The sequence below is a fragment of the Candoia aspera genome, chromosome 8, assembly GCF_035149785.1.
Source record: "Candoia aspera isolate rCanAsp1 chromosome 8, rCanAsp1.hap2, whole genome shotgun sequence".
Taxonomy (NCBI): domain Eukaryota; kingdom Metazoa; phylum Chordata; class Lepidosauria; order Squamata; family Boidae; genus Candoia; species Candoia aspera.
In genome coordinates this window covers 32,193,470-32,214,393 of record NC_086160.1, presented here as the reverse complement: position 1 = coordinate 32,214,393, position 20,924 = coordinate 32,193,470, and the positions used below count along the sequence as shown (strand labels likewise).

At 37.5% G+C, this 20,924-nt stretch overlaps 1 protein-coding gene across 1 annotated transcript in view; it reads right to left on the bottom strand.

The window, feature by feature from the left end:
* The window catches only part of MARCHF1 (membrane associated ring-CH-type finger 1), a 150,725-nt gene that overhangs the window by 108,457 nt on the left and 21,344 nt on the right, over positions 1 to 20,924 (bottom strand). Inside the window, exon 2 of the mRNA XM_063310111.1 lies at positions 9,862 to 10,001. Within this exon, the coding sequence (XP_063166181.1) occupies positions 9,862 to 9,963 (102 nt within the window). The 5' untranslated portion in view covers positions 9,964 to 10,001. The remainder of the gene's footprint in view (positions 1 to 9,861; positions 10,002 to 20,924) is intronic.

Here is a 20,924-nt window from a genome sequence, read left to right as displayed (position 1 = left end):
TGCAGTTCACAGACTAGATTCTCCCCTTTTTCATAGCCAGGGGGTTGCTGCATGTATAATCTGTGGTCTAAATCACCATAGAGAAATGCAGTTTGAATGTCATAGTGGTTAACTGACATTCCCTTGAGTGCAGCAACTTTTAACAGTAATCTAATTGATTCACCTTTAGTAACTGGTGCAAAAGTCTTGTCAAAGTCTAAATCTTTCCTTTGAGTGAACCCTTTTGCAACCAACCTTGCTTTATATTTTTGGATTTTGCCATCAGCATCCCTTTTCAGTTTGAAAACCCACCTACAACCCAGACAGCGTTCATTGGGAGGTAGATTTACCAGTTTCCATGTTTTATTTTCTTTCAAGGATGCTAATTCCTGTTGCATGGCAGAATGCCAATTTTGTGCAATCTCAGGTGGTAAAGCATTCACTTGTTCTAAAGACTCAGGTTCTGTGAATATGTGAAAAGCCTTTACTGTTTCAGCCTGAAAACGTGATGGAGGAACGCCTTTATTACTCCTCTGAGATCTGCGAGGTAATACAGGGCTTAAATTTTGACTCCTATCACTTTCCTGAGAAGCATCTATCTCATCAGACAGATCTTCAATTTGCTTTTCTGGTTTAATGTCCTCATCAGGCAAAAGATCACCATCAGCAAGTCCTTGCTGTTCTCTTGTGGTGGTCAGTTCAACTGGAGAGCTAGAATTTAATCTCCCCCAGTTTTGTTCAGCAAAAGAAGCGCTTTTGCTAATTATTAATTTCTCTCCCATTATGAACCTGTAGCTCCTCTGGCTTTGTTCATAGCCAACAAAGATGGCTTTCTTTGTTGTGGGGCCTCCTTTCCTTCTCTGCTGTTTTGGAATGTGAACCCATGCAGTGCTACCAAACACTCTAAGATGGCTTACCTTTGGTTTCACACCATAAAACAAATGGAATGGAGTGTCCTGAATCATAGAGTTATACAACCTGTTCTGTACATAACAAGCAGTCGATAAAGCTTCTCCCCAGAACTTAAAACATAATCGTGAATCTTTTAACATGCATTCCATCGCATTTTGCAAGGTTCTGCCCTTTCTTTCAGCAACACCATTTTGCTGAGGGGTGTACGGGTTAGAAAGAATTTGTTCTATCCCTTTTTCCACTAGGAACCTTCTAAATTTGTGAGAAAGGTATTCTCCTCCTCTATCACATTGGAGTGCAGATACAGGCCTAGGGAATTTTCCATTTGCCCATGTCACAAAACCTTTAAATTTCTCAAATGCCTCATCTTTATGTTTTAAGATGTAGATAAATGTGTATCTTGAGAAATCATCAATGATGGTCATTGCATACCTTGCTTGTCCAAGACTTGGAGCAAAAGGACCAATAATATCAGAGTGTACAATTTCCAAAGGTCTAGTTGTAACTCTGTCACTGTGCTTACTCACAGGAGCTTTTAGTGTTTTGCATTCTTTGCAAACTACACAATCTAAGTATTTGTCACAGGGTTTTATCTTTAGGTCAGCACACAGCTGTGGCATTTGTGCTATATACTTGATATTAGCATGACCAAATCTCCTGTGCATCAGGTGTACACATTGGTCATGATATGGTGTGTTGCCAACTGCAGCCTTGCAGCTTGGCTTCCTTGCATTTTGCACAATGTACAAGGAGTCTTTTAACATACCAGTAGCACACAATTTCCCATTTTTACGTATCTCACAACCATTTTTCTTAAATGTTATGATATACCCTGTTGCAGCCAATTGTGCCACAGATAAAAGGTTTGATTGTAAATTTGGCACATACAACACACCTTTTACAGTTTCTCCTAAGCAGGATAAATACAAGTCACCTTGTCCCATAATTTTGGTCACAGACCCATCAGCCAAAGATACACTTTGTCTTTCAGTTTTAGACAGTGACACAAAAGAGCTTTTACAATTACATAAATGACAACTGGCCCCAGAATCTAACACCCATACATCAGAATTACCCTTCTCAGCAACCTGTGCAATTTGGGTTGTCTGAAGAGCCTTCTTCTGTGTTGCCCTTGTGTTCTTCTGCTCTGTCTTTCTACTCTTGGGTCTCATGGCACAGTCTCTTTGCAAATGTCCAGCTGAACCACAAGTGAAGCATCTCTGGCTTGCTAGAGCTGTGGCCTCAGGTTCCTTTCCCTTCTTTTCCCTCATTTTCTGGTCTTGCAGCTTTCCAGAAGAGATGGGGGGGGATCTTTCCTCTCTCTTCTCCCATTCAGCGAGTAAGCGCTGTGTAACATACGATGGGGTGAGGTCTGCTTCAGGCATAGCCTCCAGGGTACAAATCAGCGTGTCCCACGTTGCATTCAGTGAGGACAGGAGGATATAGGATTTTGTGAGAGGTGTAAATTCCATTCCTCTCTCCTGCAACTCAACAAACAGCTGCTGAATATAATGCAGGTGCTCAGGAAGGCTTTCTCCTTCTGCAAGGTAGGCTCTGTACAGCTTTTTCGTCAGAGTAACTTTACTCCCTGCTGTTGCCTTTACATATAAGTCTCTCAAAGCGTCCCAAAGTTGCTTTGCAGACTGCATGCCTCGCACGTGGACTAGCTGATTGTCCTCAACTCCCAAGATAATGGTGGCTCTAGCCCGCTCATCCTGTCTCAGCCATTCAGCACTGGGATTTTGGGGGGTTTGCTCACCAATTTGCAGCCAAAGATTCTCTCTGCGAAGATACATTTCCATCTTCAGGGCCCAATTCAAATAGTTGGTCTCTGATAGGCGCTCCAGAGGCATCGCTGAGGGCTGGGAGGTAGCCATGGCTTCTTCCTTCTTTTGCAAGTCACCTCAGCTAGCTTCTAAGTCCCGCAGACCGGCAGTTGCTGGAAAATCTCCAGGTGGCTCCAAAGAAAATCTTCACAGGTCTTTGCTACCTGCCTTTAAATTGTGCATGAGGTGTGGAGCTGACCTCTCTTTTCTCTCTGGGTTTTACTGCGTTGTTTACTGGGCCCATAACCTGTCGCAGAATGCTGGGAAAGCCTTCAGCCCAGGAGAGGTCAAAAAAGTCACACACCAAGCATTTCTATAAAAATAATTTATTTACAGAAAACAAAAACAAAAGCAAAACATTTAAAGGACCTAGCTCCCTTTTTGGAGCAAGCCTTGCTGAGCTACATTTCCAGCAGAGAGAAAAAGAAGAAGTGAGAAGACAAGTCCGGGCAGGTCCTCCCCCCAGGCTATTTTGCATGAAGCACGTGAGAGGAGACAATCACTTGCAACCTTTTTCACCCGGCCAAAATGACTAGGATATAGCAGTCTTAATCTGTTAGTAGGAAAACCTTAACAATAATGTCCCCAAAGCCTACGTTCGGTGGATCCAACTACTGTACTGCAGCATCACCAGTATGGTCTGATGCACAGTGGGAACATCGCCTCCCTTTGCCATCAACATCAGAGTACATCAAGGATTGGTGCTTTTGCCCCTACTATTCATCCTCTGCATGGACACTGTGACACATGACCTCCAATCACCTCATCCATGGTCACTTCTCTATGTCGATGACATCTTCTTGGCGAATGAACGTGCAGACCTCCAAAAGCAAATACAGCAATGAAATGAACAGCCTGGCGAATTTGGACTTCAACTGAACATCAAGAAAACAGAATATATGGAATGCAGCCCCCAAACTGATGGAACCATCAGCATTAGTGGAGAAGACTTGAAGAAAGTAGAGCAATTCAAGTACCTTGGCTTCCTCATATGCAGCGATGGCGATAGCTTTCCATATGTCTGCGTCTGTGTCAACGCCACCTGGATGAAGTGGTGCCAGGTGACTGGAGTCCTGTGTGATTGTCGGATGCCCCTATGCCTCAAGTCAAAGGTCTACAGAACAGTAGTGCACCCAGTCACCCTCTAGGGATCAGAGTGCTGGCCAGCGACAGAAAAGCATGAGCAGGCCCTGCACGTGATGGAAATGCGAATGCTCCAAAGGTGCTTGGACTAACGCGATTCGACCACACCATGAACGATGACGTCTGACGACGACTGTGAGTTGCACCAATTGTGGCAAAACTGCGGGAAGGAAGGCTCAGATGGTATGGACACATCACACATGGCAAAGAAGACTTGGTGGCGAAAACAGCCATGCACCTGGACCCTGGTGGCCGGCGGCCCCGTGGTAGATCCAAGAAATGGTGGATGGACTGAATTAAGGAGGACATGGAATGCGTGAACACCACCCCTGAAGATGCCTTGGACTGAGCCAAATGGAGATGTATATGCCAACAAGTGGACACTGCGATAGCATGGGAAAAATGCTAAGAAGAAGAAGAAGTGGGACCTCTGTTTTTTTTTCATCAATAAGTTCCAACTCTGGCGTGTTAGGACAAGAACACTATGCTTAGATTAAAGTGTTTCTATGTAGCATCTTTGATTATTTTATTTACTAAATAAATAAATAAACATGGAACACTAGTTTGTTGCTGAGCAAAGTGAAATTTTCAGCATCATATTTATTTCTAATAATGAGGATTGCTGCAATGCAGTGCTTTGTTTGAAAATTGAAATCTGTCTGGGAAAAAAAAAGTAATCTGAAATGGCAGACAGCAATGGGCAGGAAATAACCTAACTAATTGCATTCTACAATTTGGTTTTTTTGACCAGTCACATTCTCTATAGAAGCCAAACTGTGAGGGTGCCCATGTTATATACTCAAAATTCCAAAATTTTGGGCAACTTGTACTAAATTTTCCAAATTGTTAGTGTGACATGAAAATCTCTACATTCTATTATTATACCCAAAGGGAAGCTTCGTTGGTACCAACACACTTCCATGTATATGATGCCTATCATACTTCAGGAGTCTCTGCATAAAAGAACAGAATCCATGGCCTGCCAAAAATGTATAAGCTGCTATGGATACTTTAGTTTACAAGGATACTGATCAAAACAGGCAAATATGCCCTGGATTACCAGCAGTGAAACAAATGTGTTTTCAATATGCCCAAAAAGGGTTATCACTAATGCACTCTTAACATATGTTTGACTTATTAAAAATAAACATAACGTTTTATTTTGTCACAAAAACACCATCCTGTATAAAATAATATAACAGGAAATATCTTAATACAGACATTTTTCTTCTTCAAGAAGCATTAACATTTGCAGCAAACTGGATGATATGTAAATTAGCAAGGAAAGGGAAGGCAAGGTGTGCATTTATCCTGATAGATTCAACTAACCATGGCATTTTAAAACTATAATGTAGCTGTCTTGAATAATGTGGTTCTGAAGGCAACAAAATGTGTTTATGCATATACTCTGATATTCCAAAATTTACAGATGCACATGAAGTCATTTAAAAAAATACACAGCAAAGTATATACAATTTTATTATGACTTTTATACAGCAGTGTCTAAATGGATTTTGAAGGGAAAAAAAAATCAGCTTTGCAAAATAATCAGTGTCTTACAATTCTGTGTAGAAAAAACCTTTCAGCTTTTCTGAAATTTTTGTATCTTTGCCAATCAATGTTATTACAGAATAATCCAGAAATACAAGCAGGACATTCACATAAAAGGAAGATTATTTTGTTCAGTAAATAATCTGCATTAAAAGAGAGTCTGTTGACTAAGATTAGCTGAGAATATGGCTATGGAGGCAGATTAATTTTGCTGCTAACCTCTTTCTTAGGAATGGGCAATTGTCCTAAATTCAGGTTTATATTCAGTCCCTTTATATAACTATGCCACTGGAAGAAAAGGCAATGCCCACGCAGAGCAAATACTTGTAGTTTGACTTGATTCAGCAATTCATTTTTTAAATATTTAAGTAAAACTGGAGAGTGATTACTTCAAGTCAGTTATAGCTGATTCTTATTTTTTTTTTATCATTGCAGATGGACTGCAGAATTCTGTGACTGAAATCTAATTCAGGATTTACTTCAGTGTAGTACAAAGATTAGACCGAGATTTGTTTAACCTACTTTAACTAACCTATAATTCTATAAGGAGAATATTTTTCCTATATGCCAGCTCACCCACTTTTTGAAGCTTGCCATTCTTTCTGAACAATTTCTCAGTTATGTTAGATAAGAAAGTTCAGTTCTGTAAAAAAGGATTCACCTCTTTTTGGATTTTATGAATTTTTGCCACTATATGTTATCAGAAATTTATGGGGTTCTTATTGATATATAAAGGGAGTCTAGGTGATCAAATAACATCAAAGTTTGGGGTTTGTTTCATATTTCATAAAAAGTAATCTAACATGTAATGTGGAAGTGTGAAAATGTAATTGCCAGTCTAGTTCAAGCAATTCAAGTGTAGGATTAATTAGGACTGTTGTGTGAATACTTCATAAAACAATAAAGGCTGATTTGGGACAGCCTGTCCTATAAAAACTTCACAAACTTTGGCTTTCTTCATCATAATAAAGTTCTTAACAATTCAGTTTCTAGAAGCACATTGTTCATGAAATAAATGGAACAAGCACCCAATTCTCCCATTTTGATACAAGTTATTCAGAAAAAAATAGTCTTTTTAGGTAAACACTGTGCTTGTCTTTCTTAATTATTCCATAACGCAGAATAATTTGAAATATCTAAAGATCTACTAATCTCCTTCAACCTCATGGCTTACTTTTAGGAATATAAAATTTCAGAGCTGTGGAGCAGCTATGTGCTCTTATAGTTAATGTATGATAAATAATTCAGTCATTAGATTAAAATAAAATTGGTCTGAGACAATAATAGAGATAAGAAATAGGGAGGTACAAAGCATTTGAATTATGAAGTAGCCTTTTCTACTAGCAAGAAGGCAGGATTTTATTATTCTCTGGAGGTTCATGATTATCAGATGTGCCTGGCACACCTGTTCCCACTTATACTCTTTAGGTTTGTCCACATTGGTTCTCCACTATTGTTGCTGTTTCTTCTTCCCACCATCTCAGATAAGGGTCAGGCGTAGAGTTCATTCAGATTCCCACTGCCTTGGTTATCCTTAGATGCCATCTCCATGTGGGAAATTCTTGGAACTGACCTTTCAGGTGCCGCTGAAGTAATGTTCGACTGCTGTCTCTGGAGTTTTTTTAGTTTGGTGGGTTATTTACTTCTCTACTTGCTTGCATGTACTATTGCTACTTTTTGGATTGCTCTCTCTCTCCCCTGCTCTGCCAACACAGATGGACCTGACCACAAAGAAGGAGGGAAACCACCCGAACTCTATACCTCCCAATTGACCAGAATGATTCCCTAGTGAACAGTATTGGAAGTTTCTGAGAGATCAAGCATAACCAGGTTCCACCAGAGGTACAACCAATGCCAACTCAATACTATGTCCCAGTCTGAAACCTGAAAAGCCTAGATAATCAATATCCACCAGGGCCATTTGGAGCTGTAACCCAACCACCTTCTCAACAACTTTCTCCAAAAAGGGAAGAGTGGAGACAGATAAAATTTCTACCACTCTAGAAGTAACACTGAAGTTTATGAGAATCTTTGTCTACACTATGCTTCACATGAAATCATCTCAAGACAAGATGGAAAGAATTACCAAGAACAGGAAAGGAAGGGTACACATATTTTTTCTCCATGCTTCCTTTTTTGCTTCAAACATCTTTCACCATTTCAGTTATTACACAGCTTCAGTGGTGATCAACCTATTTACTTATTTATTTCCTTTTGTGTCCCTACTTTTCATAATCAGTATTTCAAGAAGCCTGAAAAATGAAAACAAAATGGAAAATGATATATATGAGGAACACATTTCCTAAGGGGGGGGGGGGGGGAGATGGGAGATCAACATGTAAAAGAGTGGAAAAATAACTATAGATAAAACTTTTCCTCTTCATACATTTTCCCTTATTTTTTCTATAGCTTCCAGGATACTAGAAGCCAAAGATATACATTTGCACAGTCGTCTGTTCCCAAGGATTAACTGATCTGTTTTCTGTATGTGGCATACATAAGTGGAGGGGAGGATGAAAAATCACTTTCCTGATTTTTGAACTAACCAGTCGTGTTTCAAAGTGTCTGCTGGCTAAATTTTCTGATTAAGGAAACAAAAAAAAATCTCACAAGAACAAGCATTTAGAATACATCTACAGAGTTTGCCTCTGCATTTTCTCCATTCCCCATATTATCACTTGTCTTAGTTGAAAAAACTGATTTTAAACAATTATTCACTTCTGTTTTGATTTCAGGCCATGTTTCATAACTGAAGGACTGTTTCTTTATTTCCCATTCTATGTTCCAAATGTTTCTTCTTGACAGCTCTTTAGTAATGCATGACTTGATATGTCAGCCTCACGTAAAAAACTGAAAATGTTAAACATTTCCGAAGGTAAAGAAGGTGAAGTATGAAACTGATGTACCATTGAAGCAGCAATTCTCCATCATTTTAACAAAACAGTTTAGGTAAGAATTGATACTTTTGATCTAAACAAAAATGCTAACTAAGTACTCGATATACTTAAATGATCTGTATCTCAGGCATACCCTGTATTGTTAAATATTACTAAATAATTAGCCAATTATATATCTTAAAATAACCATTAGAAATAGCTTTTCTACACAACAAATAAAGAACTCATTTTAAAGAAACGTAAGCAAATGAAGGGATTATGTATAAAATATCCAAATATTTATACTGGAATAGTTACATAATACTACAGTACAGTATAGTATAGTATTACAGTCATGACACAAGTTCAAGAAAGACTTTTAAGTTTTCTTCAAAGATCCATTGAGCTAATTAAGTGGTTAATAATAACAACAAGAAGAAAAAGAACTGAGTTTCTAGGTACTATGGGTTCCCCATCCCTCATCCTTCCATTGATTTAGCTTAAATATTTTTGGAAGAAAAATGTGCTGTTGATTAAATAGATCATTTTAAAATTTTAGTGAAATAAGTTGTGGCAACTAGGTAAGTGATAAAATCATAATAAAAATGAGAATATCAACATTTTGGGGATTTTTTTTAATTTTATTTTCAGGTTAGCATGCAGTTGGCAAAACATTTTGAAAAAAATTAGGAGACAACATCTTCTGTGAAAATTCCGATACAAATTGTGTGTGAAATTCAGAATTTCAACCCATGATAGTATGAATACACATAAATTAATTAGATTACAAAATGACCAAAAAAAAAAAAAATCTTCAAGCTAAATAGATTGTAATCATTTTTATTTGACATATATTCTCTGGATAGTATAGTGTAGTATTAAGTTTCTTAATTAAACAATATTCTTTCAACGAATATGCATTAATCTGAAAAAAATGTATCTTATTCTGACAAATTTTACCTAAAAATAAAATGTAATTTAACTTACATGTATTATTAGGTTTTCAACGTACTAAAGTTCACCATGCAGGAAATGTGAAAAAAGAAAATATTTATAAAATTAAATTTTCTTGTTTCTTGTTCATTTCACAAGTAAGTTTGCAACTAAGCAAAAGAGTCTCTTTAAATAAGACCCTCCTACTCATATCATGCACAAAAGACTAGTAAAGATATCTATATTTTTACTAGTCTTTTGTGCATGATATGATATAACATATATAGTTATTTTTAATACTCTTAAAGGGCTAAAAAGGGAAAATTTGGTTTATACACTTAAGAAAGCACATCACAAAACAGCCCCTTCCAAAAATTACTTTAACAGCCATCACATGAAAGACATGCAAACCAAAAATAAAGGAACAAAAGACAGCAATGTTAGAAACCTGAATGTGTAATAGCTGCAGTGCATTCAGAACAAAACACAGAGGAGCATATAAAATAAAAGTAGCTTTGGATACCGTACAAGCTGCAAGATCATTGCTTTTGGGCAGAGGGGATGATACTAGGAATTTTTAAGGATTGGTAATTTAGGTTTTTTTGTACAAGCCATCATCATGAAATAGAACTTCCACTCACCAAGGCAGAGATATGTGAAGCATCACCTGTGACCTCGGGGGTTCTTGTGCTGTTTGGGAGTCTGTGAGGATTACGAGCTATCGCTTGGCACCAGCCCAACATTTTCTCCTTCCACTTATCCCTTTTCAATTTCTGAAATTCTGAAAATAATTTACATTCCCTGAAACAGTGGTATTTTTAGTTTCTTTCAAATATGTCTCTGGGCATGCAATAACATATATTTGAATTGTGCATAAATAATTAACTGTTTTCAAGGGCAGAGCAGAATTCGTATCAGTCATAAGCAATTCACTTCAGAAACAAGTCCCCAATAAAGAAACAACAGCTTCCAGCATATTTCTGAAGTTCAAAAAGGCAAGCTATTTATTCATAGAAGCTGAAATATTTTAAAGGTAGTTCCAATACACACAAAGGGACAAAATACTCAGGCAGAAAAGGGTGCATACAAAATTGCAATGATGCAGTTATATTTAAATATAATCTTTCTCCTGATTGAAAATTTCATATTAAATTGTGCTACCAGTCTAAGTGAGGAAAACCACTTAGTAAAATAAAATCTACATTTGCTAGAATATTGAACTCTGTTATATTCACATTACCTTACTTGATAGCATAATTTTACATGTTTATTTTCAGAATTAGGCCCACTTACTTCCAGATAACTGAGCCTGAATCTAAGATTTCTGCCTATTTTTTCCAAGTACATATAATATTTCTACAGTATATGACCTGCCTTTACATTGTAACATGTTTTTGGAATATTTATATTAGAAATTATATCACTTCAGGTATACTTTTTGTGTACGCTTGGAAACCTGATCTGTGAGAGATAAGGTAACAGCCAGTCTTATTAACAACTGCTCAATTTCAAGGACATAAAACACAGGACAAAGAGTTCCTTGAAATGTTGGAAAGACAAGAAGCAGTATCAACTGTTGTGGATATAAGAAGGAACTATACCCTCATGATAACAGAGGGCAACCCAACTGTTTAATGTGGTTTTATTTTAGTTTGCAAACAAAGAAATTATCTAGCCAAGTTTTTTCATGTGTCTGATAAAGGTTTTGCTGAGTTCAAGCCTAGCAGTTTAGTTAAGCCATATAAAGTTGGGGGTCTGAGATTTATTGCTGAGATCTTGTAGAGAATAAAGATGACCTTGATGGTTATATGTAGGTTTCATTGCCTAGGCAAAAGAGACTGAAGCATTTTTGAAGTCCAGAACGATAAGATAATATTCAGAAGTGGCTCAATGACTCCCTAATTCACTGAACTATAAGAAGGAGAAGGAGAGAAATCACAATCAGACTTGCAAGATTCTGTTATTATAGCTAATCTCAATAAAAGTAGTTTTAGCTTTCCTGTGAAGTTGATTTCCTGGTCTGGTCTACTTAGTGGGGCTGGGTCTGTGGTAGGTGGTCATTGGCTATATAGAAGGCAAGAAAAGAAAGACTATCAAAGAAGACTTTGAGTGTCATGGCCCAGGAGAGAAAGCAGCTGTTTCATCAAGCTCTATAAACTTTTCCAGCTGATCAGTGTAGTAACAAATGATAAAAATATTGGCCGACACAGCTCTGATTGTATTACAAATAGAAATGTTAAAGAACTCTACCCAAGATTTTCTTTGGAATAAAATAGAGTGATATGATAATATGATTCTATTGTAGCACAGGCAGCAGTAATGCACACAGTCCATTAGTGTCTGTCATTCTTAAAACTTCCATACAGAGAAGCACATATTCAGGAAATGCAGAACAATAAAATACATACATAGCTGTGTAAAAATAGTTTATATTATATGAAATTGCATACAGAAAAGCACATAGTTGTCATTTTTTTCTTATAAAGCGCTAAAAGAAAATTGTCCCCCTTCACTACAGTTGGCAGGGCAGTTTTCTGCCTCTCAATAGGCAATCACTAATTGCTACTAGATTTCTTCCTTGGGGAGTGAGAGGATTTCTTCCTTTCACAGAGGACATTATGGTCCTTCTTTGTGCTCTGTGGAGACTGGGATGGCTATTTTTCAAGTTATGCACACTCTCTTTGGAAAAGCCCCTGAACATCTCTAATTCATAGCCTAGATGCTTATAAAATTACAGTGCATGTCAAAATATAATAACTCCCTGAAAACATACTTGTTTTAGATCCTGTCTGTCATTAATTCCCACTATATTTACTTTAATAGAAAAGTATTGCTTTGATCCTTGTTCTATGTAGCAGTTAAGCTAATGCCATGCAGGATAGCTTTATTCAACAACTTCTGAATTCAAAGAATCACTAACAAATGAATGATCTAGAACTGAATTCAAGTGTAGTTTTTAAAATACCTTTTTTTTTTTAATTTGAAGAGTCAAAATTAATTGTATTTCATTTGCAAGTATTAAATATTTGTTATAGAAATGCACTGTTAGAAAAAAAGCAACAACAAAAAATAAACATAGTCTGTTTATTGTCTCACCTTTGTACTTTAGTGAGCACTCAAGGTGGCTAATAAAATTTAAAACAAAAACAAAGTATAAACAGTTAAAAACATCAAACACAATAAATAAATACTAAAATTGTCTAACAGTTAAAATGTTGACATCCCCCTCCCTGCAAAAAAAAAAAAAACCTTTATAAATTTTGGGTAAAAGCTTTGAAGAAAAGGTTTTAAAAATTAGATGAATATGCTTCTTTTACTCACTTCTTCATGCAACTAAAACAGTGAAACCAAATGCAAAATAAAACATGTAGTGAATGTCCTATGAACATAAAGGGGAAAAAAATATCTCTGAGGAAAAATGTCTAAAGGTAAATATCAAAACCATTTGAAAACTGAATCTGAAATTATTAAATCATGATCTTTCCCAGTGTTGCTAAGCAAAAACAAAATTGCAAGTTCATATATTAACAATATTGTACAACATGTAAAAGTCAAAGTATATATTCAGGTGGTAATTGACCTAAAATTGAAGAAAGCCTACACAATATAGAAACATTTTGGATTTCGGGTCACCACCCACCCTAGAGAAAACCCTAGTAGCCAAGAGATGCTGTGAGCTGTAATCCAACACTTCCAGGTGGCAACACGTTGCCTATCTCTGCCCTGGATTTAGTTCTGAATTTCTCAGGAAAAAAATGTAGAGAAAAATCATGTAGTCTAACGATAGCATATAACAGATCAGTTTTGAACTATATATAATCCTACATATATTCACTATTAAATAAAACTAAATGGGTTTACTTTCAGCTAAGAATATAAGACTGAAACTATTTCAGTGACTCATTATCAAAGTAAGAGTGAGGGAAATTGTAAAATGAGTAATATATTCATTGACACAATACGTATTAAATAAAATTTCTAATTATGTTCTTATTTCTGGGTATCTGCATAAAGTGAATATAAAAACTGGCAGACACTAAACTGGGGGTGGTGGTGGCAGGGGCCTCATTGCCAATGAGAAAATGATGGGATATATGGAGAGAGGTATCCTTTTCCCAGATTACAGATAATTTTTGCAAACTAATTTTTCAGTTTAGCATTTCTGTGAGTTGAGCAATCAGCTAGGTGCCCCAAGGTGTTGGCTCTCACAGTTTGACAAAGAGAAGTTGATACTGTACCTCATAGCATTCTACTAGTATGAACACTGTGATGAATCAGGATGGAGAGAGGTGACCTTTGTTGTCTGGGGAAAAAAAAGGTAGAGAAAGGCCTGTGCTGCAACTGCATTTGAAATGGGGAAGAAAGTCCTATGGCAGCACTGGTTTCCCTAGAAATCTGATGAAAAGCAGAATCTGATAGAGTACAAATTCATATTTATCCTGTATAAATGTGCAAATACAGAATCACAGTCAGTCTCTTACCTTTTTTTCCAAAGAAACTGAATTTCTGATATCTCAGTAGTGTGATGAGTTATATATTGTAAGAAACTAGAGATCACTTGTATTCGCCATTTTAAGATTACTAACAGTCCTACTTAGATTATGTTTCTGATTCTGTTTCTTTTTCAGTATTCTCTTCCCAATTTCAGAAGATGTGTGTGTGCACATATGTTTAAAATACTACACTATCAAAACAAAGTTCCCATTCTAACACTTATTTCAACAGTCATAAAAATTGCACTCATAAAAATTGGAAGTCTTTTCAGACTAGTGTCATTTCTGCTTCTCTCAACTCTCAACATTTTCTCAATGTATCCATAGCAAAGTGGAAAATGAATGAACACTTGTGTTAGCAGTATTCTAGCTATGAAATTGAATATGCTTTTCTGGGGTGTGGGAAAATCCTCTTCATCTCTAGCCACTGTTTTCATTAATATGTTTTTAATAGGAAATCAGATGACTTAATTATATTCTAATTGTTAGTATTTTCCCTTCTAATTAAAGTTCAATTTTAAATAAATAAATTGAAAATTCAGCTATTATAATTAAGCTTCTTTTTCATCAGCAGGATTGTTATCTATTTATCATCTATCTATCTATCTATCTATCTATCTATCTATCTATCTATCTATCTTCTATGATTTATAGGTATATAATATAATATTATATAAAATTATATTCTCTCTAACATACAGTATCTCTCAAAGGGGGTTAGAACAACCCACTTGCACTTTGCATATGAATGCCATATTAGATCTGTAAGCAGATCGTGCACTATGAAAGAGATGCAGAGAGACCAATCTTGAGTAAAATGATATTGCCAAGGAAGTTCTTTCTCTCTATTCTTTTGCCTGTATGCAATAGTATTTCTCAATCTTTCCTATTTTCCACTCCCATATATTACTTAATAATAGAACCTGTGCCCCACCATGATACAAGTAAACAAACAAACAAACAACACATAGACACACACACACAGAGAGAATTTTTCCAAGAAGGACATTTCTATAAGCATAGGTATTAAAATACGCTGTATATCATGCAGCACACAAAACATCCTAAAGGATTTGAAAATACAAACTCTCTTCTTGCTCTGTCAACATGGCAGTCAGAGTAGCAAAATGCATGGGACACTAGGAAGACTTCCGAGCCTTCCTCCCATCTAGCATGTTTCCCACAGCCATGATTACTTATATATGCCCCCTCCTCCAAGTTCTGAGTTGGGTCTTAATAAAATGGTCTTTGGATGCAGATAAGCATCATTAGAAACACATAACATTCTTTCTCTCCATTTGGTAAATGTTCCCTCTGCAGAGGCTACAGCCCTGACTTTACCACTTCCCTCAACTGCCCATGCCTCCCCAGCCTCAATTCACTACCTCCCAGGTCCTGCCATTTCTGTACTTGGCATTATTGAGTCTTATAACACAGACACTTACTGTATAACACCAGCCATGTAAGAATTTTTAGAAATGTGTATAACAGAACAAGACATTTGGCTTACCCACATGTAGGAATACTGCTGGGAGGGTGAGGAATTGGGGTGGGGGGGGTCGAATTGTTTCTCTGAACCGTGGATTTTACTGTTTCAAGCACATCCTACAAATTACCCTAAAATCTCCTACAGACAGCAACATCTGCTTCTGGAATTATGATCAGTAGGATTCAGCAGGAATTGGATATAATTAATTAAACCTTTTCCTCTCTCTTCATTGTCTGTCTGTCTGTCTGTCTGTCTGTCTGTCTATCTATCTATGATTCCCAAGATTAACTTATGTTAATGAATGGCTGCATGAACCATCTTACCCTCTATGAATCTTCCATAGTCTTCCTTATTGGTAACCCTGCTCTAAGCATCTATGCTTTCAGAAACTTAGCTTGTTGGGAAGTCTGATGGGACTTCTTTATACTGCTACTATTGCTACTTAATAGTGCTACTTGTGTTCTGACTCTGTCTTTCCCTCTTCCTCAGTCTTTGCATAAACAAACATTCCAATTATTGCAGGACACCTGTCTTATTTCTCTGTTGCTGCAGTTTATATTTTTGTTAATATTATTTTAATCTGTGTCATTAACTGAATTAATGTTCTATCTAAACTGCTGGAAGCCTAGTTTGAGGTTCTTGATCTTGGAACACAAAACATTAAAGCAATGAAATAAAATAAAGTATATGCTTTACCTTCTGCAATTCTTAATGGGCAATTTACCAAAGTCCCCATTTGTACAAAAACCTGTCAAGGCAACATGAATGCCATCACATTTGTGCTTTTCCACTGGCCCTATTACCAATGTAGTCAATAAACATTCATCCTTCCTTTATTTGACACATGTTATAAGACATAATGAAAGTTTTCTTCTTGATTTTTTCCTCTCAGATAAGGAACCATTTATTACACACAGTGTCACTAGATTTTGCCAGGCAGCAATTAAAATTCACAAACATCATTAAAGGTACTGCATGGATAAACATGCTGAAAATTCCTCTTTAATTTAATTTGTATTTTTATCTGTTTTTAATATCCTTTTTGTGGCCTCCAGAGGCCCCCTTTTAGTCCATAGTATTAGTATTAATATTAAAAATTTTTATAGAGATATATTAGTGTTTGAATATTATAGTATTGTGTTAGCAATCCTAGTTTTTAGTTAACCTTTATTTCTTATAAGTTTCGCTGTTATTATTGAAATGGGTGTAATTTTTCCTTGTACTTTATTCTGATCTATGACTGAAATAAAGATTTGACTGACTGCTATACAAGAAAATAACTATTGTTCAAAAATTGTTATAAAAATATAAGTCAATGATTAAAATTAGCTTATAAAATATTACACTTTTCCAAAGCAAAACATAGAATAGCTGAATGATTTTAACTTAAAATTGTAATTAGCCAAGCTCCAAAGGACTTGGAGCTCAAAATGCATTTTTAGATAAACTTTTCTGAAATATGGCAATTGGATTTTTGAAATTACAATGGGATTTGAGGAAAAAAAATAATCCAGTAGCTATTCTAAGGGAATTTCTCTAGCTCTGTCTATCTCTGTCTCCTACTGCATTCAGCAGTAGTGATTTGACCAGATTTGGCAAACAGTTGTTTGTTTTAAAAGTATGAACAGGAATACAGATACTAACCAGTTTAATATTTGACTTCAAGACAAGAATAAAGGACATAAAATAGAGTGGGGCTATATGCATCATATGCAATCACTTCAAACCATGTAGATCTATGCTACTCTGTCTAGAAACTAGAAGCAGAACACTTGATCTTAAGCCAAGTGATGTGCATAATGCAGTTTTCAGGCGCAAGTTGCTGGTGAAGGCTTGAAATAAGCTATGATGCAGATGATGACTTTGCATGACCAACCCTTCTTCATGGTGAAGGATGCAAGATTGCAACACAGCCTCCAGCCAGTTGCTCTAACTATCAGACCTGGGTACCTTCAGAACCATCCGCTTTCATCAAAATGAAGAAAACAGTATTGAAAGTTATTCTGCGAACTCTACCTCTTTTGGGCATGTGTGCAATGTCACAACACATCTACAAATAGGGCAGGGCTTTCATTGCAATGGCACAATGCTGCTTTTATCATTTTGCCCCTTCACACCTTCTGTCCCCACAGATGTCAGTGCTACCAGATTCTGTAGCACACTATATTTATCAAGCAGACAATAATCTCACGGTATAAGTAACTCATAGAATAAATGTTTGCTGCAAGTAGCAGGTTCCTCAATTTAAATTCCATTCAATTTAGACATCTGTACCACCATGCAGCAGCCAAACCTTAAACATGGGTTCATGATCATGGGTAGTACAGTCAAACTGGAGGGCAATCTGTCAGGCACAGTGTGGCACCAGCAGCTGTAGTGCCCACTAACAGAATCTGATTGTGTGTGAGAACACTGTTGGTTTGGCTTTGTTGAAAATCTTCTGTCCCTTTGGCAGCTCAAAAATAAAAGTACATACTCTACCATGGCTGGAGCAAATATATGACATAAAGTATATCATTCTGGGATGAACTGTTTCTTTTTCCATTTAATGCATATCCCAATGAATATTTACTTATGCTACCAACAAAGGGTAAATTGGAACACAATGGCTAACTGATTTTTTATGTTATTGTTCTCCTGTGGATTTTAGGGATTCTGCCTATAACATGTATGTGAATGGTGTTAGATTGATAGGATGTCATTGGCCCATATAATCTAATTAGCTTCATAATTAAATTATTTGAATATAGTTCCCATTGTTCTTGTGCAAAAACATGGTTTGGGACTTCTTTAAAAATACTGAGAGAAATAATATGTTTTTTTCTAAGTTAAGGCTGTCTGTTCTTTGGTGTAGTTGAATTCCCTTAGCTCAGTCTGAAAATGGGTCACTGAATGCTAGGATTTGCACTTATGACAACAGATTTATCTTCAGGGCCGAACTGAGGAGTTTTCTAGGCATATGCAGGATAAAATCGCTCAGATTCGCTCCAAGTTGGACTCTGAGTGTGAGGCAGTATCTGGGGAGATACCCGGGGAACGTTCTTACCCTGTTATCTGGGAACAGTTTGATCCTGTTGTGCCTGAGGAAGTGGACAAGATCCTCCAGACTGTAAACACCACCACTTGCCAATTAGATCCATGCCCCTCCTGGCTGTGAAGGCAGCTCCGGAGGGGACATGTGGTTGGGTCCAGGCGATGGTAAATGCATCCTTGAGAGAGGGGGTATTTCTGGCAGCCTTCAAAGAGGCGCTGGTGCGCCCCCTCCTCAAGAAACCATCACTGGACCCCAGGATACTGGACAATTTTCACCCAGTCTCCCACCTCCCCTCTTTGGGGAAAGTGGTTGAGAAAGTGGTGGAGCTGCAGCTCCAGAGGATCTTGGATGAAACGGATTATCTAGACCCCTTTCAGTCAGGTTTCAGACCCAGTTATGGGACAGAAATGGCATTGGTCGCACTTATGGATGATCTCTGGCAGGAGCGGGATGGAGGAAGTGCATCCGTCCTGGCTCTTCTTGACCTCTCAGCGGCTTTCGATACCATCGACCATGGTATCCTTTTGGGTCAGCTCAGGGAGTTGGGGGTGGGCAGCGTAGTCTTGTGCTGGTTCACCTCCTTCCTGCAGGGCCGGTCCCAGTCAGTCTTGATAAGGGAGGAGAGATCAGCCCCACGGCCCCTTCTTTGTGGGGTGCCGCAGGGATCAGTACTCCCCCCTCTCTTTTTTAACATCTACATGAAACCGCTGGGCAAGATCATTCATCACCATGGGATGAGGTATCATCAATATGCTGATGATACTCAATTGTATATCTCCATCCCGGGCGAAGTAAGTGACGCCATGACCACCCTTTCTGAGTGTCTGGGGGCTGTGGGGGCCTGGATGGGGAACAACAGGCTTTGACTGAACCCTAGTAAGATGGATTGGCTGTGGATTAATGGCACCTTGTGTGCCAGGAACTTGTCATCTTTAGTGCTGGATGGGGTTGCACTGCCCCAGACAGACCTGGTGAGTAACTTGGGGGTCCTCTTGGACTCATGACTCCTGCTCAAAGAGCAGGTGGCAGTTGTGGTCAGGAGGGCCTTTGCGCAACTTCATGTTGTGCGCCAGTTACACCCTTTACTGGACCGAGAGGCCCTCTGAACAGTCACTCATGCCCTGGTCATCTCCCATATAGATTACTGTAATGCACTCTGCATGGGGCTACCCTTGTGGAATATCCGGAAGCTACAGCTGGTCCAGAATGCAGCCGCATGGACAATCTTGGGTGCTCCAAGATTTGCACACATAACACCTCTGTTGCGTGAGCTCCACTGGGTCCCAGTTTGCTTCTGGATCCAATTCAAGGTGTTGGTTATCACCTTTAAAGCCCTACATGGCATGGGACCAGGTTATCTGAGGGACCGTCTCATCCCTATTACATCCACCCACCCCATCCAGTCATGCAGGAGAGCATGTTACGGGCCCCATCTATAAAAGAATTCCATCTAGTGGGATCTTGGAAGCTTGACTTCTCTGCTGTAGCTCCTGCCCTTTGGAACATCCTTCCCTAGATGTGAGACAAGCCCCCTCGCTCCTGGACTTCCGCAAAAGATTAAAGACCTGGTTTTGTAGGCAGGCTTGGAATGGGAAGGTGAATAATTACACCTGGGGATGGCTAGCACCATGAAGTGATTTGGAGGGACCTACCATACTGAAGGAGTGTTTAAGATCGTTTTACCATGTAGATTTTATTATATTTATATTGTATTTTGTAATGTGATGGTTTTATATTTTAATCCTGTTTTATTGTAAGCCTCCCAGAGTCCCCCCCATATGGGAGAGATGGGCGGTGAATAAATTTATAAAATAAAATAAAATAAAAAATATTTTGTCTCACCATAAGCCAAATATATCATATTAATAGAATTTGCAGTGTGTGTCATATAAATCATTGCATATTTACTATTTTGGTTAGAAAATTATCCAGATGGGGGCTGTGGATGTTATTGAGCTTCTCCACTAAGTCCTTGAAATTTTCCTTTTGGGACTATTCCAATACAGAACTTGTACTAAAAATAAATATAAGAAAACACTCACATACATTCCAGTATCTGTGCATGTACTAAATCTCATTTTCCATTTCAAGCTGTGTTAGCAACTTTGAGAAAAATAATGTTCAATTCAATTGTTTCCAAGCTTACAAGCTAGGAAAATTTGTGGTCCAAGCAAGGTAATTACAAGTTTCAGTGACATCATTATACTGAAGGCATATATATCAAAAACAGGATAATTAGGCTGGTGTTATGCAAAAGGCTGGCCTATCTCATTAAGAGAAGCTTTTTTTTTTTTTTTGTAGAGAGCCATGACACGTTATTGAAATAGCAGTGTGATATAAAAACTCATGAATGTTCTCCTTCCTCCAGAAAAAAAAAAGGCAAGGAGTTCCAAAATATATTGTTAAGATTAAAGTCATAGCAAATACGGAGCATTGAAACATTATGTTCACCCCATGACAACGCAGCTGGAAACCACACCTTAATATTTGGAAGATATTATTCATTCATCATAGAATCAAGTTTATATTATAAGCACATTGAATTAATGAGGACCTATTTCCAATTAATAAAAGTACTCTTGGCTTCTAAAATTGGGAAAAAAATATGGGAAAATATTTCAGAAGCACAGAAAAGAGTTTTGAGAGCCATTATTACATTTTAGCCAATCTATATAAGAATTAGATGCT